The sequence below is a fragment of the Saccoglossus kowalevskii genome, chromosome 8 (assembly GCF_978046115.1).
Source record: "Saccoglossus kowalevskii chromosome 8, keSacKowa6.1, whole genome shotgun sequence".
NCBI classification, from domain to species: Eukaryota; Metazoa; Hemichordata; class Enteropneusta; family Harrimaniidae; genus Saccoglossus; species Saccoglossus kowalevskii.
In genome coordinates this window covers 11,409,599-11,433,341 of record NC_140648.1, presented here as the reverse complement: position 1 = coordinate 11,433,341, position 23,743 = coordinate 11,409,599, and the positions used below count along the sequence as shown (strand labels likewise).

The window sequence follows — 23,743 nt, the reverse complement described above, 5'->3', positions numbered from 1 at the left end:
CAAGACTGGGAAGTTGTAGAGACTTGTGAGATAGTTGACAAGACTGGGAAGTTGTAGAGACTTGTGAGATAGTTGACAAGACTGGGAAGTTGCAGAGACTAGTGAGATAGTTGACAAGACTGGGAAGTTGCAGAGACTAGTAAGATAGTTGACAAGACTGGAAAGTTGCAGAGAGTAGTGAGATAGTTGACAAGACTGGGAAGGTGCAGTGACTAGTGAGATAGTTGACAAGACTGGAAAGTTGCAGAGACTTGTGAGATAGTAGGCAAGACTGGGAAGTTGCAGTGACTAGTGAGATAGTTGACAAGACAGGGAAGTTGTAGAGACTTGTGAGATAGTTGACAAGACTGGGAAGTTGCAGAGACTAGTGAGATAGTTGACAAGACTGGAAAGTTGCAGAGAGTAGTGAGATAGTTGACAAGACTGGACAGTTGCAGAGACTAGTGAGATAGTTGGCAAGACTAGAAAGTTGCAGAGAGTAGTGAGATAGTTGACAAGACTGGACAGTTGCAGAGACTAGTGAGATAGTTGACAAGACAGGGAAGTTGCAGTGACTTGTGAGATAGTTGACAAGACTGGGAAGTTGTAGAGACTTGTGAGATAGTTGACAAGACTGGGAAGTTGTAGAGACTTGTGAGATAGTTGACAAGACTGGGAAGTTGTAGAGACTTGTGAGATAGTTGACAAGACTGGGAAGTTGTAGAGACTTGTGAGATAGTTGACAAGATTGGGACGTTGTAGAGACTTGTGAGATAGTTGACAAGACTGGGAAGTTGTAGAGACTTGTGAGATAGTTGACAAGACTGGAAAGTTGCAGAGACTTGTGAGATAGTTGACAAGACTGGGAAGTTGCAGAGACTAGTGAGATAGTTGACAAGACTGGGAAGTTGCAACGACTAGTGAGATAGTTGACAAGACTGGTAAGTTGCAGTGACTAGAGAGATAGTTGACAAGACAGGGAAGTTGCAGTGACTTGTGAGATAGTTGACAAGACTGGGAAGTTGTAGAGACTTGTGAGATAGTTGACAAGACTGGGAAGTTGTAGAGACTTGTGAGATAGTTGACAAGACTGGGAAGTTGTAGAGACTTGTGAGATAGTTGACAAGACTGGGAAGTTGTAGAGACTTGTGAGATAGTTGACAAGACTGGAAAGTTGCAGAGACTTGTGAGATAGTTGACAAGACTGGGAAGTTGCAGAGACTAGTGAGATAGTTGACAAGACTGGGAAGTTGCAGAGACTAGTGAGATAGTTGACAAGACTGGAAAGTTGCAGAGAGTAGTGAGATAGTTGACAAGACTGGGAAGTTGCAGTGACTAGTGAGATAGTTGACAAGACTGGAAAGTTGCAGAGACTTGTGAGATAGTTGGCAAGACTGGGAAGTTGCAGTGACTAGTGAGATAGTTGACAAGACAGGGAAGTTGTAGAGACTTGTGAGATAGTTGACAAGACTGGGAAGTTGCAGAGACTAGTGAGATAGTTGACAAGACTGGGAAGTTGTAGAGACTTGTGAGATAGTTGACAAGACTGGAAAGTTGCAGAAACCTGTGAGATAGTTGACAAGACTGGGAAGTTGCAGAGACTAGTGAGATAGTTGACAAGACTGGGAAGTTGTAGAGACTTGTGAGATAGTTGACAAGACTTGGAAGTTGTAGAGACTTGTGAGATAGTTGACAAGACTGGAAAGTTGCAGAGACTAGTGAGATAGTTGACAAGACTGGGAAGTTGCAGTGACTAGTGAGATAGTTGACAAGACTGGAAAGTTGTAGAGACTTGTGAGATAGTTGACAAGACTGGGAAGTTGCAGAGACTAGTGAGATAGTTGACAAGACTGGACAGTTGCAGAGATTAGTGAGATAGTTGACAAGACTGGACAGTTGCAGAGACTAGTGAGATAGTTGACAAGACTGGGAAGTTGCAGTGACTAGTGAGATAGTTGACAAGACAGGGAAGTTGTAGAGACTTGTGAGATAGTTGACAAGACTGGGAAGTTGCAGAGACTAGTGAGATAGTTGACAAGACTGGAAAGTTGCAGAGAGTAGTGAGATAGTTGACAAGACTGGACAGTTGCAGAGACTAGTGAGATAGTTGACAAGACTGGGAAGTTGTAGAGACTTGTGAGATAGTTGACAAGACTGGAAAGTTGCAGAGACCTGTGAGATAGTTGACAAGACTGGGAAGTTGCAGAGACTAGTGAGATAGTTGACAAGACTGGGAAGTTGTAGAGACTTGTGAGATAGTTGACAAGACTGGGAAGTTGTAGAGACTTGTGAGATAGTTGACAAGACTGGAAAGTTGCAGAGACTAGTGAGATAGTTGACAAGACTGGGAAGTTGCAGTGACTAGTGAGATAGTTGACAAGACTGGGAAGTTGTAGAGACTTGTGAGATAGTTGACAAGACTGGGAAGTTGTAGAGACTTGTGAGATAGTTGACAAGACTGGGAAGTTGTAGAGACTTGTGAGATAGTTGACAAGACTGGAAAGTTGCAGAGACTTGTGAGATAGTTGACAAGACTGGGAAGTTGCAGAGACTAGTGAGATAGTTGACAAGACTGGGAAGTTGCAGAGACTAGTGAGATAGTTGACAAGACTGGAAAGTTGCAGAGAGTAGTGAGATAGTTGACAAGACTGGGAAGTTGCAGTGACTAGTGAGATAGTTGACAAGACTGGAAAGTTGCAGAGACTTGTGAGATAGTTGGCAAGACTGGGAAGTTGCAGTGACTAGTGAGATAGTTGACAAGACAGGGAAGTTGTAGAGACTTGTGAGATAGTTGACAAGACTGGGAAGTTGCAGAGACTAGTGAGATAGTTGACAAGACTGGACAGTTGCAGAGATTAGTGAGATAGTTGACAAGACTGGACAGTTGCAGAGACTAGTGAGATAGTTGACAAGACTGGGAAGTTGCAGTGACTAGTGAGATAGTTGACAAGACAGGGAAGTTGTAGAGACTTGTGAGATAGTTGACAAGACTGGGAAGTTGCAGAGACTAGTGAGATAGTTGACAAGACTGGAAAGTTGCAGAGAGTAGTGAGATAGTTGACAAGACTGGACAGTTGCAGAGACTAGTGAGATAGTTGGCAAGACTGGGAAGTTGTAGAGACTTGTGAGATAGTTGACAAGACTGGGAAGTTGTAGAGACTTGTGAGATAGTTGACAAGACTGGGAAGTTGTAGAGACTTGTGAGATAGTTGACAAGACTGGGAAGTTGTAGAGACTTGTGAGATAGTTGACAAGACTGGGAAGTTGTAGAGACTTGTGAGATAGTTGACAAGACTGGGAAGTTGTAGAGACTTGTGAGATAGTTGACAAGACTGGGAAGTTGTAGAGACTTGTGAGATAGTTGACAAGACTGGAAAGTTGCAGAAACCTGTGAGATAGTTGACAAGACTGGGAAGTTGCAGAGACTAGTGAGATAGTTGACAAGACTGGAAAGTTGCAGAGACTAGTGAGATAGTTGACAAGACTGGGAAGTTGCAGTGACTAGTGAGATAGTTGACAAGACTGGAAAGTTGTAGAGACTTGTGAGATAGTTGACAAGACTGGGAAGTTGCAGAGACTAGTGAGATAGTTGACAAGACTGGACAGTTGCAGAGAGTAGTGAGATAGTTGACAAGACTGGACAGTTGCAGAGACTAGTGAGATAGTTGACAAGACTGGGAAGTTGCAGAGACTAGTGAGATAGTTGACAAGACTGGAAAGTTGTAGAGACTTGTGAGATAGTTGACAAGACTGGGAAGTTGTAGAGACTTGTGAGATAGTTGACAAGACTGGGAAGTTGTAGAGACTTGTGAGATAGTTGACAAGACTGGGAAGTTGTAGAGACTTGTGAGATAGTTGACAAGACTGGGAAGTTGTAGAGACTTGTGAGATAGTTGACAAGACTGGAAAGTTGCAGAAACCTGTGAGATAGTTGACAAGACTGGGAAGTTGCAGAGACTAGTGAGATAGTTGACAAGACTGGACAGTTGCAGAGATTAGTGAGATAGTTGACAAGACTGGACAGTTGCAGAGACTAGTGAGATAGTTGACAAGACTGGGAAGTTGCAGTGACTAGTGAGATAGTTGACAAGACAGGGAAGTTGTAGAGACTTGTGAGATAGTTGACAAGACTGGGAAGTTGCAGAGACTAGTGAGATAGTTGACAAGACTGGAAAGTTGCAGAGAGTAGTGAGATAGTTGACAAGACTGGACAGTTGCAGAGACTAGTGAGATAGTTGGCAAGACTGGGAAGTTGTAGAGACTTGTGAGATAGTTGACAAGACTGGGAAGTTGTAGAGACTTGTGAGATAGTTGACAAGACTGGGAAGTTGTAGAGACTTGTGAGATAGTTGACAAGACTGGGAAGTTGTAGAGACTTGTGAGATAGTTGACAAGACTGGGAAGTTGTAGAGACTTGTGAGATAGTTGACAAGACTGGGAAGTTGTAGAGACTTGTGAGATAGTTGACAAGACTGGGAAGTTGTAGAGACTTGTGAGATAGTTGACAAGACTGGAAAGTTGCAGAAACCTGTGAGATAGTTGACAAGACTGGGAAGTTGCAGAGACTAGTGAGATAGTTGACAAGACTGGAAAGTTGCAGAGACTAGTGAGATAGTTGACAAGACTGGGAAGTTGCAGTGACTAGTGAGATAGTTGACAAGACTGGAAAGTTGTAGAGACTTGTGAGATAGTTGACAAGACTGGGAAGTTGCAGAGACTAGTGAGATAGTTGACAAGACTGGACAGTTGCAGAGAGTAGTGAGATAGTTGACAAGACTGGACAGTTGCAGAGACTAGTGAGATAGTTGACAAGACTGGGAAGTTGCAGAGACTAGTGAGATAGTTGACAAGACTGGAAAGTTGTAGAGACTTGTGAGATAGTTGACAAGACTGGGAAGTTGTAGAGACTTGTGAGATAGTTGACAAGACTGGGAAGTTGTAGAGACTTGTGAGATAGTTGACAAGACTGGGAAGTTGTAGAGACTTGTGAGATAGTTGACAAGACTGGGAAGTTGTAGAGACTTGTGAGATAGTTGACAAGACTGGAAAGTTGCAGAAACCTGTGAGATAGTTGACAAGACTGGGAAGTTGCAGAGACTAGTGAGATAGTTGACAAGACTGGGAAGTTGTAGAGACTTGTGAGATAGTTGACAAGACTTGGAAGTTGTAGAGACTTGTGAGATAGTTGACAAGACTGGAAAGTTGCAGAGACTAGTGAGATAGTTGACAAGACTGGGAAGTTGCAGTGACTAGTGAGATAGTTGACAAGACTGGAAAGTTGTAGAGACTTGTGAGATAGTTGACAAGACTGGGAAGTTGCAGAGACTAGTGAGATAGTTGACAAGACAGGGAAGTTGCAGAGACTAGTGAGATAGTTGACAAGACTGGACAGTTGCAGAGATTAGTGAGATAGTTGACAAGACTGGACAGTTGCAGAGACTAGTGAGATAGTTGACAAGACTGGGAAGTTGCAGTGACTAGTGAGATAGTTGACAAGACAGGGAAGTTGTAGAGACTTGTGAGATAGTTGACAAGACTGGGAAGTTGCAGAGACTAGTGAGATAGTTGACAAGACTGGAAAGTTGCAGAGAGTAGTGAGATAGTTGACAAGACTGGACAGTTGCAGAGACTAGTGAGATAGTTGGCAAGACTGGGAAGTTGCAGAGACTAGTGAGATAGTTGACAAGACTGGACAGTTGCAGAGATTAGTGAGATAGTTGACAAGACTGGACAGTTGCAGAGACTAGTGAGATAGTTGACAAGACTGGGAAGTTGCAGTGACTAGTGAGATAGTTGACAAGACAGGGAAGTTGTAGAGACTTGTGAGATAGTTGACAAGACTGGGAAGTTGCAGAGACTAGTGAGATAGTTGACAAGACTGGACAGTTGCAGAGATTAGTGAGATAGTTGACAAGACTGGACAGTTGCAGAGACTAGTGAGATAGTTGACAAGACTGGGAAGTTGCAGTGACTAGTGAGATAGTTGACAAGACAGGGAAGTTGTAGAGACTTGTGAGATAGTTGACAAGACTGGGAAGTTGCAGAGACTAGTGAGATAGTTGACAAGACTGGAAAGTTGCAGAGAGTAGTGAGATAGTTGACAAGACTGGACAGTTGCAGAGACTAGTGAGATAGTTGGCAAGACTGGGAAGTTGTAGAGACTTGTGAGATAGTTGACAAGACTGGGAAGTTGTAGAGACTTGTGAGATAGTTGACAAGACTGGGAAGTTGTAGAGACTTGTGAGATAGTTGACAAGACTGGGAAGTTGTAGAGACTTGTGAGATAGTTGACAAGACTGGGAAGTTGTAGAGACTTGTGAGATAGTTGACAAGACTGGGAAGTTGTAGAGACTTGTGAGATAGTTGACAAGACTGGGAAGTTGTAGAGACTTGTGAGATAGTTGACAAGACTGGGAAGTTGTAGAGACTTGTGAGATAGTTGACAAGACTGGGAAGTTGTAGAGACTTGTGAGATAGTTGACAAGACTGGAAAGTTGCAGAAACCTGTGAGATAGTTGACAAGACTGGGAAGTTGCAGAGACTAGTGAGATAGTTGACAAGACTGGAAAGTTGCAGAGACTAGTGAGATAGTTGACAAGACTGGGAAGTTGCAGTGACTAGTGAGATAGTTGACAAGACTGGAAAGTTGTAGAGACTTGTGAGATAGTTGACAAGACTGGGAAGTTGCAGAGACTAGTGAGATAGTTGACAAGACTGGACAGTTGCAGAGATTAGTGAGATAGTTGACAAGACTGGACAGTTGCAGAGACTAGTGAGATAGTTGACAAGACTGGGAAGTTGCAGTGACTAGTGAGATAGTTGACAAGACAGGGAAGTTGTAGAGACTTGTGAGATAGTTGACAAGACTGGGAAGTTGCAGAGACTAGTGAGATAGTTGACAAGACTGGAAAGTTGCAGAGAGTAGTGAGATAGTTGACAAGACTGGACAGTTGCAGAGACTAGTGAGATAGTTGGCAAGACTGGGAAGTTGTAGAGACTTGTGAGATAGTTGACAAGACTGGGAAGTTGTAGAGACTTGTGAGATAGTTGACAAGACTGGGAAGTTGTAGAGACTTGTGAGATAGTTGACAAGACTGGAAAGTTGCAGAGACCTGTGAGATAGTTGACAAGACTGGGAAGTTGCAGAGACTAGTGAGATAGTTGACAAGACTGGGAAGGTGCAGTGACTAGTGAGATAGTTGACAAGACTGGACAGTTGCAGAGATTAGTGAGATAGTTGACAAGACTGGACAGTTGCAGAGAGTAGTGAGATAGTTGACAAGACTGGAAAGTTGTAGAGACTTGTGAGATAGTTGACAAGACAGGGAAGTTGTAGAGACTTGTGAGATAGTTGACAAGACTGGGAAGTTGCAGAGACTAGTGAGATAGTTGACAAGACTGGGAAGTTGCAGAGACTAGTGAGATAGTTGACAAGACTGGAAAGTTGCAGAGAGTAGTGAGATAGTTGACAAGACTGGGAAGTTGCAGTGACTAGTGAGATAGTTGACAAGACTGGAAAGTTGCAGAGACTTGTGAGATAGTTGGCAAGACTGGGAAGTTGCAGTGACTAGTGAGATAGTTGACAAGACAGGGAAGTTGTAGAGACTTGTGAGATAGTTGACAAGACTGGGAAGTTGCAGAGACTAGTGAGATAGTTGACAAGACTGGAAAGTTGCAGAGAGTAGTGAGATAGTTGACAAGACTGGACAGTTGCAGAGACTAGTGAGATAGTTGACAAGACTGGGAAGTTGCAGAGACTAGTGAGATAGTTGACAAGACTGGGAAGTTGTAGAGACTTGTGAGATAGTTGACAAGACTGGGAAGTTGCAGAGACTAGTGAGATAGTTGACAAGACTGGGAAGTTGTAGAGACTTGTGAGATAGTTGACAAGACTGGAAAGTTGTAGAGACTTGTGAGATAGTTGACAAGACTAGAAAGTTGCAGAGACTAGTGAGATAGTTGACAAGACTGGGAAGTTGCAGTGACTAGTGAGATAGTTGACAAGACTGGGAAGTTGCAGAGACTAGTGAGATAGTTGACAAGACTGGACAGTTGTAGAGACTTGTGAGATAGTTGACAAGACTGGGAAGTTGCAGAGACTAGTGAGATAGTTGACAAGACTGGACAGTTGCAGAGATTAGTGAGATAGTTGACAAGACTGGGAAGTTGCAGTGACTAGTGAGATAGTTGACAAGACTGGGAAGTTGCAGAGACTAGTGAGATAGTTGACAAGACTGGGAAGGTGCAGTGACTAGTGAGATAGTTGACAAGACTGGACAGTTGCAGAGATTAGTGAGATAGTTGACAAGACTGGACAGTTGCAGTGACTTGTGAGATAGTTGACAAGACTGGACAGTTGCAGAGAGTAGTGAGATAGTTGACAAGACTGGTAAGTTGCAGTGACTTGTGGGATAGTTGACAAGACTGGGAAGTTGCAGAGATTAGTGATAGTTTGAAATGACCTTATAATTGCTGCTTGAGAAGTAAATACTATTGATATTGATATTGTATTCTGTGATACAAGAATTAATGAAAATCAATTTAATTCATCTTCAAATGTCATAAAAATATGAACCCTTACTTGTTTCACAAATAATACCAGTGTAACCAGGTGCACAGGTACAGGTATATTCAGATCCAACTTCATTGCATGTACCACCATTGACACAAGGATTAGGACCTTGGCAAGCAGTTAGAATCACTGCAATCAAATAAAAATATAATATTTGTTTACAATGAATTAATTAGCAATTGCGAATTGGTTGTACACTCATGATAATGTCAAACATAACAAATATCACAATTCCAATGTGCAATTATTGTGTTGCTTTCATTTAAATATTCAAATGATTAACAAAAGATTAATTAATGACAGGTTCAAATAAAGTTTGTTTTTGCACAAAAGTTATTAAAACAAATTTAATAAAGAAATAACATTTGCAGGAAAACACAAAATGAATGTGAATAATTCAATATCATGATACATTCATCTCAGAACAAAATTGGCTGAGGATTGAATGTCCCCAAGAAATACACAGACAGGTTCCTATTTTGAGGACTGATAATTATAATAACTACACATTTATACTCACATGTTTCACAGTATTGCCCAGCATATCCATCACTACATATACATGAATATTCGTTTTCTTGTGGTACACATGTAGCCCCATTTGCACACAAATTATTCTCACATGTGTCCAAATCTTAAAAACAAAATGAAAACTTTTAACAATGTGCAATAAGGTTACAAGTATTATAAATTATTAAGCAAGTAATGACACAAATAGTCCCGATATGTTTTCATTATAAGATTGTGAGACAATATTAATAGCATATTCATGTTTTAAATTATTAAAGACAGCAAGATTGAGATTTCATGACTATAAGCACATCAAGGGACTGAATAATTAACATTGGGGTATCCACAAGTCACTTTTTTGAATCAGCTGGTCGTGTTAAAATTCATTGGCCTTTTTGGGTGATAAGACCACCTTTAATTAAAGAGTACAATTACCTATTGGATTTTCACATATGGGACCAGTCCAGTCAGTTGCACAGACACAGGTGAATTCAGCTGCAGTGTCTCCAGTTTCACAAGTACCACCGTTCATACATGGAACCCCCGTACAACCAACTGTGTAGAGATGTGTAGAGATACTTAAAGTTCAAAATATATAAGGACATGAAAGTGCCAGTCCTTGCTGACACCATGCAATGCTTGCTATGTGTCCATGCACGCATATTTCAAATATACAATATACGATGCCTATACATGACACAATCAATTTCACAATGCAGTTAGCTGTTGCTGAAATTAGCAAAGTACAATTGTATAATGTTTGATACATTTGCTATATTGATCATATCTCACCTGCTATGTCGTTATCCATCACTTCGATCATAAAACCTTTCTCGGTTTTCTCATGATCACTTTCAAAGACAATCCACAGCTGATGGTTCAGAGACACAAAGTTGTCAGGAATTACTCTACCGGAATGGTGTAAGATGCGAGTGTATGCATCCTCTGGATTTCTACCATGCCCAATAGAGAGCCAGTCATAGTGGAGCTCTGATTCAAAGTCATGAAAGATAACACGTATCTTCTTGCCTGGTGTGATGGAGATTAACCAGCGACAGTACTCATTGTTTTCATAAGGAGACGGGTAGTTTGGAGTGAGCACTTCCAAGCTTCCACCTTCAGGGATGTAATATTCAGCAATACAACCAAGTACTAGAAGCAAAATAGTGAAACAATTAAATCACAACTTTAATTGAAATCTACCGTAGTTGTCCCAGTATAAACCCCTGCTTGAGTTAAGCCCCCCCCCTCCTCCAAATTTACAGCATTTTACAACAAGTCATTTATCCGATTAATTTTTCGTCAATTTGGCGTTTTCCCAGAGGGGTTTATATTCTGACAATAGGTGATTTTCCGTACAATTGCGAGATCTCGCAAGATGCATGAAAGACGCGCGTCGAACGTCTGCTGCAAAAATCGAACGATTTGATTTTGAACTAGAATTTCTTTATTTCGCAGCTTACATTGACCGGCCGATCTTCGACAGAGGAATATTGCTTCCGAATACCCTTACTTAATCGAAAATGCCTATCATCAAATGTGGACAGCACATTATTAAGCATGGAAATGTCCCCGGAATACTTTCGTGTTTGTCGAATCCCACGCGATGTTTGACGCGACTACGACGCTATGACCTTTGTTTGTCCTGTTTTTACGTTCGATTTCACGCATAACGCGTGATTCTCGCAGTGAACGGAAAATGGTCTATTACTCTTTCATATTCTGCAAGATATATTATAAAGAATGTAATTACTACTCACAATTCTCACAATTTGTGCCACCAAATCCAACTGGACATTGACAATTGTAGAAATTAAGAAGGTCAACACAAGTACCACCATTCATACAAGGATTGGGCGCACACTCATCTACATCTGAAATATGATTAAGATTTCCAGTTACATTGTATTTCAACATAAAAACAAAAGATTTAAATTCAAGAAATACATGCTACTGTAAAGGGGTCAATTATTCACTGGGTTTTAATTTTGTTTATTTCGCTGACTGGAAAATGCACTAAATTAAAACCCGTAGAACACATTGTCTAAATGATAAAACAGTGAATTTAAAATGCACTGAATATGCCTGAAATGGTAAGTCAGCGAAATTTAAACCCAGTGAAAGTTATTCATTTTACAGTATATCAATCTCTTAACTGCTCTATAGGTGGAGCACTAAAACATTTACAAATAAAGTAATAAAAATAATAATGTAAACTGAGTACTGTAAAACATCAACAATCTCATTTTGAGAATATACTTTATTTCAAATTAGTGACATCTTGAATTGGTAGCGAAATTAAAGATTAGCTAAATTAGCTTAATTAGCTAAAATAACATGCTAGCAAAAAAAGACATGTTTTACAATATATGTAAGAAACAGAAGACAAGCGAGAGAGGATATTTGTAAACCAATTTTAATTTTGAAAGAGGCAATGATTTGTGAATTTGGGATGATTTGTTTCCAGAATATTTGTTATTTGATTAATAATTTGAGGAAATTCACAGGGAATGACATAACAGACTGCTACAAAATTTTCACAGACTCATGAAATCAGAGCAATACACCGTTTTGCCAAAACAGACAAGACTTAATTGTAATAAACAGTTTGAAAACATGTTTGTTTTGTGTAATGTCATTTTACATGAACTGATTGCAACTTACTAGTTTCACAGAGAGTACCAGTAAAACCAGGCATACAATTGCAGGTATACATGTTAATATAATCATTACACACTCCACCATTTTGACATGGGGAACTGGAACACTCGTTGATATCTGTATGGACAAACACAAGTTTTAGTTAGTTTCACCATATCGCAAGAATAGTATTTGAGCAAATCAACAATATGGGATTCCTAGTGATGAAATAAACCAAATCTCAAATTCTGTGAAATACTTTATTTTCGCTTGGAATTAATTTTCGCTATTTTTGCTGAAGGGCTGATTCAGTGAAAATAAAATCCAGTAAATATACTTTTTTTCACATTCAACTCGGCAGAAATCTATGAAAATAAATTCCATACAAAACACTTTTCAGCGAAAATTCATTCCCCAAGCTAAAATAAAGTATTTTACAGTACACCATTATTGACTCATCATTTATTGCTATGCTGTAACATTGATATAGTTTAAACAAAAATTGACTTTACCAAATTCACAATCCACGCCTTCATACCCTGGTGGACAGTTACAACTATACATATTTATTCCATCAGTACAGGTGCCACCATTCTGACATGGGTTACTGTTGCATTCATAGAGTTCTGGATGAAGATAAAAAGCACAATTGTTAACACTTAACAAGAGTCCCTGCATATAGTACAAGTAAGTCCCAATACAGGTAATGATGAATGCACAGTATCCATATAATTAACATTAAGGGAATCAAAAATGTCACTTGCCAATTTCACAATTGGTTCCTCTCCAACCAGCTACGCATTCACACAGATAATATGTTTGATAGTTAGTGCAGGTACCACCATTCTCACAAGGATTGATAATACACAGGTTAATGGCTGCAACAATACAATAAAATACTCTAAATTTTCAAAAATATTGATTTAATGAACGATCATATTTGTCCATCAGTAGTGTATGTGGTTACACAAAAGTCAGAGGAACATATAGATGATCAATATAGTTGTGCTTCTAGTGCAACAAATGATTTTTATAATAATGTATACATGATATATTAAACAATGGAAAGAGATCAAACTATTACTTAAGTTCTCTATTGAATCAGAGTCCAAAAATAAAGTTAGAAAACAGAAATGTACAAAATATAATACACTGATAGGCGTTTTTCTAGAAAAAAAAACTGCAAGAGGGAGCACTGCAATTCAGCGACGTCATCAAGTGGGGGAGATAGGGTTCTCCCTACCAGGGTGTGGTGTTTTTGATAATACTAAGTTAAAATGGAGCATTCTATGGCTTTTTTGGGGCCAAAATTACTATCAGACAGGTCACAGTTGAAGACTGTGGTCACATGTGATCCCTGATCAATCAGAATTTTATGGATCTGCTCCCCGGGGTAAGGGAGCACATGGCCATGGTATGAGGGTCAAAAACTCATTTTATCACATTATGTTAACTACAGGTATATACTGAAACGAAGAAGGGATTTTTTTTCAAAATAAAACAACCTTTAAAACTATACATACATGAAGTCAGCACATCTTGACTTTAAACCACAAAAATGATTTTTATTCATTGCTAAACCTTTAGTTTGACAAACTTAGTTGTAATAACTTTATTATTTTATATATACTAAATTCAAAATATCTAAAAATATACTGGTGGAGGACGGGCATTTTATTGTTATAAATCATGTTAAGATTAGAGTCAAATAATTCAATTTATGCTACAAAACATTGTGTTAATTTGTCTAAATAATTGATTCACAGTCATCAAATTTAGAGGGGAGGCAAGGGGGGTAGCTGGTACGGTTTTACGGGAAATAAAAAGGGCTTTTCACAATTTACGAAGAAAAAAAGGACGTTTTTACAGTTTACAGTGTTAACAAATGGAACATTGAATGGTCCGAAGAGCTCTCCAACTCAAATTCTCTACCATTGCTGCGCCGTGCGAAGAGACGCATGCGCATATTACCCTCGTAATGCTCTTCATTCGGTTAGAGGGCCTTTTACGTCTTGACATTCAATTTTGTAGTGAATTCTGTCATCTAGTCGTTTTACAGTTTCTAAAATGTAATTTCCCTGGATTATTCTTTACGATTTTTTTATTTGGATGTGAATTTTTGTACGTACGAGAAAAATGACACATTTTTACAGTGTACGAAAAAAATATTTGATTGATTACGTTGTACGTCTCGCCTGTGATTACAGAATTACGGAATTTATTTTTTCTATTTACGTTGTACGAACAAAAAAATATTGCAATTACGTTGAACGAAAATAACCCTTGCCCCCCCTCAATTTAAGAGGAGATGGGCCAGACCCCTCCAAACCCCAACCCCACCAACTATCAAACAGAGTGAACAAAAATAGTTAAGGCAAATGTATATCCCAATGGAAAGATGTTTGCAATACTCTTCTACTCACCCATCTCACAGCGAGTGCCTGTCCACCCAGCTAAACAAGTACACAGGTAACCATTAATTTGATCATTACAGATGCCACCATGCTGACAGGGCCCACTAGAGCACTCATTAATGTCTATAAAAAACAAAACAAAAATTGTAAAAAATTTCTGCACACAATTCAATAAACATATTTTAAAATCAAAGTTGTTTTCTTTAGTGTTCCAGCTTGACTTATGCACATTAAATTATACTTTACACAAAGTTGTACTGTACATTAAAATATTGACACCTGTATAATGTAAAACATGCAATATGTATGTTCGTACTGATGTTGCCTTGTTATGGGGCATACAGGAGGGATGGGCAAATTACACTTAATAATTACAAAGACGTATGTATCGCAAGCGCAAAAGCTGCAAGACAAAATAAAATTAATGAACACAAACTAAAAGAGGTTAAATAATTATAAGATTTCAAATACAAATGAAAAACAAATAAACTGAGAATAATTACAGAAGAAACAAAGTAACTGGGTGCAATATGGTATACCTTATGGTTTTACGAGCTGAAATAATAAATGCACCACATCCATCATGCAGGTGTAAAAGCAATTATCAAACCTATTTCACAGTTTGTCCCACTCCAAGCAGCTGTACACTGGCATCTATAACTATTTATCTGATCAATACAGACACCTCCATTAATACATGGAGAACTGTCGCACTCATCCACCGCTGTATGAAGAATTTCAGATGTTAGTGAGTATATTATCATCAACCAACAATATTGCAGATAAATTCAATGAACTGCTGCCTCTACTACTATTAATAATACTTGTATATTACTTAAATATATACAGAACAACAAATCTTTAAAAAAAAATTTTGAAAATGAAAAATTTTAATTATGACAAGCTTTGCAGGAATATGAACTGTAAAATTCATACATGCAAGTATGAACTTAAGAGATGGAACATAGCAACTCCATCCAAGTCTACAGGTGGTTTTAATGCAATGGCATATTTAGTAGCTCAGTAGTTTTATTCTTATACTAATTTTCATGTTTTTTCTTTTATTCTTAGTTACATGTATTTAATGTTTTATTCCTGATTTTGGTAGAGTGAAGTATATATTAGTTTTGCTTTGTTTTAAACAATAACATTATGTTATCTTATTTTCCTCGTTTTATACTTACATGTATTTAATGTGCTATTTGTGTTTTTGTTTTACAACCATAAAATTACTCTCTGTAGTAGATTTTCGTGTTGAATAATATTATTATTATATTATGCAAATAAAATTTATCACATTGGCACAGATATATGGGTTTATAATTACCTTTTTGACAATTATTTCCTGTCCAACCAGATGCACAGTTGCAGATATAACCATTGATAATATCCATACATGTACCGCCATTTCGACAAGGAAAACTGGCACACTCATCAATGGCTGTGTGATCATATGATAAGTTTAGCAGATGCCAACATAATACCGATACATAACAAAATAAGAAGTTTCATGCAACAGACATAGTATTCGCAAGATAGCCAATAACCGAACATCATCCAGCAGTTTCAGACGTTGGTTGTGATTGAATACCTTGTAGCATCTTAGGGTGTCACCAAATCACATGCGATAATCAGTCCCTAAATTGACTATATCGCAAAATTAATATTCGTTTCCAATAGGACCCTCTCTTTCGTATTTCTAAGACCGTTTTTTTTTTTTTTTTTTTTTTACTCAGGTTACCACTGCATCCAAGTGAACTTTGAACATTACATACCGGTACTACCAAAGTTAGTTGTGTTTAGCGTAGAATTCAAAGAGCAATTCACGGCAGAATTTAATATAGTGAGGATAATAGATATATAAGCAAGTAGATAAACAGCGCAATGCGGCAGGTTTCAATCAGTATAACTCACAACCACCGTTACTCACGGATTTTTGGCAATGTTACTCACAACAAGTTTTGCTGACAATACAACATATACATATAAAAACATCAACATTTATAGATCTTTGTTCGAAAGTTACAGAAGAAAGGATGTGATAAAATACAGATAGTGTAATGGTTTCCCTGTCACCATTCGGCAATTAAAAAATTGTTCGTAACATTTTATGACCTCGTATTTGAGGGTAAATGAATCTAATTGAAGTTAATGACAAATTTACAAAAGCATGTCTCGATGAACTTCAATGTGATTTCTTGTGTGTAACAAAGTATTTAGTATTTCTTACATTTTGAATGGCAAATTATTATCAGAAAAAATATTTTAATAAGCATTTCGCAATGTACAGTTCCCATTGTATACTTAAGGTTAAAGACCATAAACATATAGAATTCTGTATGTTATAAGGCGAGTGATAAGAGTAGTTTTTATGTGTGACATAGAATATAAAATCAGAGGGGAAAACCTTTATCTTATGGTATTTTTACTATGGAGATGCACATGTTATGCATGTGACAATGAATGATATCATGTTTATAGCAAGAAAACAACTGTCAACAGCATAGCTCAAATTATTAGTATAAAAATTCCTATTCATAATCATTGACTAACCAAAGCACATACTGTAGAATACTTAATTTTTACTTGGAAATAATTTTCGCTAAAGGAATGATTCAGTGAAAATAAAATTCAGCTAATATACTTTTTTTCTTATATTTCACATTAAACTCATCAAAATCAGTGAAAATAAATTCCATACAAAACACCAGAGAAGTCTTTTCAGTGCAAATTAATTCCAGCTAAAATGAAGTATTTTACAGTTACTGTACTTTATTTGTGTGCAATCTCTAGACATACACATTTAAGGATGATTTAGCTCTTAGTTCTGCGCATAGTGATCATTTTTACATAGTTATTTTACAGCTTCAAGAATTATGCATATGCAAAAAGCCTATGAAGTTGCAGTACTTGAGTGACCTGATAGATGGATTGAGTCAGCCATCTTGAGTTGAATTTACAAATAAAAGTGACCTGCATCAACTTGAAATGAATCAGTCAAGGGATTCCCCCAAGATAAAGCTCTGGATGCACGCACACATGGATGCATGCATGTTCATACACACAGAAACTAAATCATATTTCCCCGTTTCAATCTTAATTCAAACAGGGAAACAGGGTAGGTGTCAGAAAAATTCCAAGTGACTAACAAATCTTTTTACATATTTGGTCTGGGTGATATTGTCACCATTTAACGTACATGTAAGTTGCAGATAGACAGTTAAAAAAAAAATATATTTTTAATACCTGTTTGACAGTAGATACCAGTATAACCAGGGCTACATATGCAGTGATAGCCATTCAATACATCATTACATGTTGCACCATTACGACACGGATTGCTAGCACACTCGTCAATATTCACAACTTTGTTGCAATTCAATAATTATTAGAATATATGAATAATAAATAAAATTTGTATAACGAGGCACGTTTTTAATTACTGGGATATACAAGATACTAGATGTTTATTTCAATACAGACAGACCAAGTTTGGTCCTAATTAAAAAAAAACATGCTACCAGTAATTAAGAATTAGTTTAGATGTATACAACAAAAACAAGCATGCTTTAATTGTTGTTTGATACTGCATGCGAGAACCAAATGGGATTACTCTGGCTCTTGTTGCACATTGTGTATTAGTCATTCGAAAAATTGAATAATAAGCTTTAAGTGAATCACTCATTGATCCAAGTATTCAAATTTAATCTGCAGAAGCAGTCATTTTATACCCACAACACAACAAGGTCTGTATTGTAGTTTACCAATAGATTTTCCCATTTTGTTTTAAATTTTCTTCAAGCAGTATGTATTGTACTGATCTAGTCTTTTTTCCTTTGTTTCGGAAAACACAACAGTGTGGTGTGTGTAATAAACCCTAAAGTCCACAGTTCAGTGCCCCTTTAATTTTGGTCAGAAAACGGCAGGTGCTGCTATAGGGCTATATATCTATTTTTTGCTTCTGTTAAATATGACGATATCTGTAACTTCAAAATTGTTGGGAGGTTAATTGAGTTTCACTACATTGCTATAGCAACAGTTTTAGATTTTCTATTTGGTTATAATTATTACATTTATTGTTGCCAACAATCCTGTTATCTTTCAAAAATTTATTTGTGGTGAGAACGTGATGCAAGATTTTATATTGAAAGTTTTTCATTTTCTGCATATTTTGTTCCAATCAATGTAATTTTCTCTCTGAATGAATACTTGATATGTATTTGTGGGGTGAAAGATCAAAGTGTATTTATTGATAGGTCATGATAATCATAATTCATCAACATGCATTATCAAGCATATTACGTGTTAATTATATTTAATTTATTATACAATGTATATTATGTTGAAACATAATGGCATATGGATATATTTTATTACAGTGTATTATAACATGTTAAAGCATGAACACTGTAGACATTTTAAGGTAGAAGCCTACTCATAAACTTAATATAAGAATAATTACCTAAAAAATGTTGGGGGTCACCAGCCTTTATTTCGAGAAATTGATGGTTGTAATTTTAGCAAAAAGTCACCATTTTGACACACTTTTACCACAGACAGAGATATTATGCAATATCTCAAAATCTAGCCTGGTGACATCGACTGAAAAATCATGTATTGTTAATGATGGAGTACTTTTTGATGTTCTGAATTATTTAAAAAATCTGGGTTTTAAAAAGTATCAAAAAATGCAATTTTTCTTTAAAATTGTGTTTTATGGAATTGTTCTAAAAATAGCAATTTTCAAGAAATATTAGAACACATTTTTCAAAAAGCTTAACTGTAACACACAAAATAATGCTATTTCATTGTACCATGGGACATTAGCTTCATAATTGTACATAATAAACTACGGTAATTAACATTGTCATGCGACCAGTTTTGTCAAAAATTATGACTAGGCTTCTACGTTAAGCAAAATTGTATCATATACATGTGCAAAATATACAAAATATTGAAACGGAATAGAGAAGAAATATAATTTAACATGTAAATCTTTTTAAAAAATACAATTTATAGTACGCAAAAAATGTTTACAAATATTTGATCAGTGTTTCATGTACCTGTTTGACAATTGTTTCCAGTCCACAGTGATGTACATGTACAAAAATACGAGTTGAACATATCGTGGCATGTCCCTCCATTTTGACAGGGTAAACTAGCACATTCATCAGTTGCTGTGAGTTGACAGTGGTATATTTAGTAAATATATGTATATCGATTCAGTGAATTCATGAAGGTGACAATCAATTAATGTATTGTTGTGCTATATTTTCAGTGTGATTTAGTTGCTGTTTATTTAAAATTATTGTATTGTATTGTATTGTATGTGTAGTTTAATTGTAGTTTATTTTAAAAAGCTTTAATACAGCAATTACCAAAACTGAAATGTCATATTTCATTAAGGATGTAATAAAGCATATTATATTCTATTCTATAATAACCTCAAAAACTTCAATAGTGATATTCTGTCAATTTCAATTGTTATTGATGACAACTTTGAAATTTAAGGGTATTCAGGCAGACAAATTTTGTAAAAGTCACCCACTCCCTGTCTTAAGGACACCAGTGAAAGTCATTGCGATAAAATGTTCACATGCCGCTACACAATTGTGTTTTTCCTCCAACTCAATTTACAGTACAGTGATTTGTTAGTATAGATACAAGCAGCCTGTTGGCTGAGATAGCTCCGCTGTTAGCAATGCACATTTCAATTGAAGAACTGAAGATACATGATTACAAAATGAACAAAAACAAATCTGAGAGGTCCACATGTAGTACCTATATATGTAATATCAAAGCAATTGGACTTGAGGTTTTTAACAAGAAGTCGAAAATATCACTTTTTACCAAAAATTACAAAAAAATATTCATCAAAATTAGAGAATTAAAGATATCATTACAAAATTAACAAATCTGAGAGAGGTCCACATGTAGTACCTATATATGTAATATCAAAGCAATTGGACTTGCGGTTTTCAACAAGAAGTCAAAAATATACTTTTTACCAAAAATGACAAAAATATTCACCAAAATTAGAGAATTAAAGATATCATTACCAAACGAACAAATCTAAGAGAGGTCCACATGTAGTACCTATATATGTAATATCAAAGCAATTGGACTTGCGGTTTTTAACAAGAAGTTGAAAATATCACTTTTTACCAAAAATTACAAAAATAATCACCAAAATTAGAGAATTGAAGATATTATTACGAAATGAACAAATCTGAGAGAGGTCCACATGTAGTACCTATAAATGTAATATCAAAGCAATTGGACTTGCGGTTTTTAACAAGAAGTTGAAAATATCACTTTTTACCAAAAATTACAAAAATAATCACCAAAATTAGAGAATTGAAGATATTATTACGAAATGAACAAATCTGAGAGAGGTCCACATGTAGTACCTATAAATGTAATATCAAAGCAATTGGACTTGCGGTTTTTAACAAGAAGTTGAAAATATCACTTTTTACCAAAAATTACAAAAATATTCACCAAAATTAGAGAATTAAAGATATTACAAAATGAACAAATCTGAGAGAGGTCTACACCAAGTATCAAAGCATTCAGGCTTGTAGTTTTCAAGAAGAAGTCGAAAAAGTAAAACATTGACACGGACGATGACGACGGATAATCACTCATATGATAAGCTCCGCTCGACTAAGTCGACAGCGGAGCTAATAAAAGATGTTTTTTTTATTACAACATAAATACGTACTGTTTGATCAAAAACTGGTACATTCAATGAAATAAGCTATCAAAAAATAGCCCGGTACATTTAATAAAATAAGCTATCAAAAAATAGCCTGGTACATTCAATGAAATAAGCTATCAAAAAATAGCTCGGTACATTCAATGAAATAAGCTATCAACAAATAGCCCAGCTAATAAGGCCTAGATACTGTAGTGGGCTGTATATAAAATTAATATATTTAAAGTTAAAACAAAATTTTAACTACCAAAGAATAATGAATTATTCATTTGATATCATTACAGAGGCCTCAGGATGTCAAAGAACAATATTTGTACAGCTGAATGTACATTGTGTTGCTAATCAATGGAGAGAATATGGTATCACTACCATAGTTTGTCAAAAATAATTCAGAAATACCTGTGTTGCAGTTAATTCCTGTATAGCCAGTCGCACATGTACAATAATAACTACCTGGGAGATCTGTACAAGTGGCGCCATTCCTACACGGGTGACTAGCACACTCATCAATTGCTGCATTACAAAATAACCAAATCAGTTCAGTTTAGATTTCAATTATAAGACTTTCAATTAACAATATTGTGAAATTATGAAAAGCAGTTATGCTACAAATAACTAAAATATAAATAGATTATATTATATTTATAGTTTTTAACATAAAGATGAGAAAGAGAGCAGTTTTTACTATTTTATTAATATTTAAGCATATCTTAAATAGTGGTTTTATGTTTGTAAATGAGTGAAGTAGAGGTTACAGTTTAGATAATGCCAGTAGTAAAAATATTAGGACCACTGAGTAGTTTTTGATTACCTATTAAGCAATTATCTCCAGTCCAGTCTGGTGTACAGGAACAGTAATATGCCCCAAAGAGATCATGACATGTACCGCCATTGTAACATGGGGAGCTATCACATTCGTTAATTTCTGTAAAATTTGTAAAAAAATGTTTAGTATTGGTACGACTTGCATAATCATTCAACTGGAGAAAAAATTGGCAGCAGACACACTTTGCTAATGAATGAGAAAGATCGTGTTTCACTGTACTGTGTGTTTTTGAGGTACCGGTAAGATAAAATAAACTTAAAGTAACTAAACAAACAAGTCATTGTCAATGACACGTCCCCGTTCCGTTCATATTTGAGTGACATATACATTCAAAGCAGATCATGACCGAAATGCACCTGCATATGTACAACACATTGTGCTAAATCTGAACAAAATCCATCCATGCATGACTGAGATCCGGTTCTGGAATTGTGAAAATACGTGATTTTGTTAAGCTATTGTTAAGCAGATCATGAAACAAAGGCACATATCTATTTGTGACATGATGTACCATGTGTGTGTGAAGTTTGAACTTGATCAATCCAGACATGTCTTGGATACGGATCCAGAACTGAATTCTTTAACAAAATGGCCGCCAGTCGGCCATTTCGAACTTGATCCGGAAAAAAAAAAGACGTGCATCAAGGTCCTATTATGTTTAATGTATGTACCAAATTTGAACAAAATCCATCCATGCATAACTGAGATACGGGTCCGGAATGGTGAAAATGTGCGATTTCAATGCATTTTCGGCCTTAAAGCGGCCGCCATTTGGCTATCGTTAATGAGATCATGATACAAATGCACATACATATTTGTGACATGATGTACCTTGTGTGTGTGAAGTTTGAACTCGATCAATCCAAGCATGTCTCGGATACGGATCCAGAACTGAATTCTTTAAAACAAAATGGCCGCCAGTCGGCTATTTCGAACTTGATCCGAAAAAAAAAATGACGTGCATCAAGGTCCTATTATGTTTAATGTATGTACCAAGTTTGAATGAAATCCGTCCATGCATAACTGAGATCCGGGTCCGGAATGGTGAAAATGTGCGATTTCAATGCAGTTTCGGCCTTAAAGCGGCCGCCATTTGGCTATCGTTAATGAGATCATGAAACAAATACACATACATATTTGTGACATGATGTACCTTGTGTGTGTGAAGTTTGAACTTGATCAATCCAGACATGTCTCGGATACGGATCCAGAACTGAATTCTTTAAAACAAAATGGCCGCCAGTCGGCTATTTCGAACTTGATCCGAAAAAAAAAATGACGTGCATCAAGGTCCTATTATGTTTAATGTATGTACCAAATTTGAATGAAATCCGTCCATGCATAACTGAGATCCGGGTCCGGAATGGTGAAAATGTGCGATTTCAATGCATTTTCGGCCTTAAAGCGGCCGCCATTTGGCTATCGTTAATGAGATCATGAAACAAATGCACATACATATTTGTGACATGATGTACCTTGTGTGTGTGAAGTTTGAACTCGATCAATCCAAGCATGTCTCAGATACGGATCCAGAACTGAATTCTTTAAAACAAAATGGCCGCCAGTCGGCCATTTCGAACCCGATCCAAAAAAAAAAATGACGTGCATCAAGGTCCTATTATGTTTAATGTATGTACCAAATTTGAACAAAATCCGTCCATGCATAACTGAGATCCGGGTCCGGAATGGTGAAAATGTGCGATTTTGATGCATTTTCGGCCTTAAAATGGCCGCTATTCGGCTATCGTTAATCGGATCATGAAAAAAATGCATGTGCATATGTCCCATATAATGTGTGATGTATGAGTGAAGTTTGAACTCAATCGGTCCATGCATGTTCGAGATACAGGTGATCACGGACGCACGGACGCACGGACGCACGGACGGACGGACGCACACAGGGCAAAACATAAGTCCCCGTTTTCGGACTGCGTCCGAACGGGGACTAATAATAGACATATTTTCAAATAGATATTTTGTATGTAACTACCTATGTTGCAGTTAATTCCTGTATAGCCAGCTGCACATGTACACATATAACTACCCGGGAGATCTGTACAAGTGGCGCCATTCCTACACGGGTG

The 23,743-nt window shown here is 36.8% G+C and overlaps 1 protein-coding gene across 1 annotated transcript in view; it reads right to left on the bottom strand.

Moving 5' to 3' along the window:
• The window catches only part of LOC144352754 (uncharacterized), an 89,619-nt gene that overhangs the window by 7,184 nt on the left and 58,692 nt on the right, over positions 1-23,743 (bottom strand). Inside the window, exons 63-71 of the mRNA XM_085502689.1 lie at positions 14,125-14,238; positions 12,466-12,579; positions 12,214-12,327; positions 11,726-11,839; positions 10,822-10,935; positions 9,854-10,213; positions 9,497-9,616; positions 9,072-9,185; positions 8,561-8,680 (exon numbers count right to left, since the gene is read on the bottom strand). Coding sequence (XP_085358815.1) covers positions 8,561-8,680; positions 9,072-9,185; positions 9,497-9,616; positions 9,854-10,213; positions 10,822-10,935; positions 11,726-11,839; positions 12,214-12,327; positions 12,466-12,579; positions 14,125-14,238 — 1,284 coding nt within the window. The remainder of the gene's footprint in view (positions 1-8,560; positions 8,681-9,071; positions 9,186-9,496; positions 9,617-9,853; positions 10,214-10,821; positions 10,936-11,725; positions 11,840-12,213; positions 12,328-12,465; positions 12,580-14,124; positions 14,239-23,743) is intronic.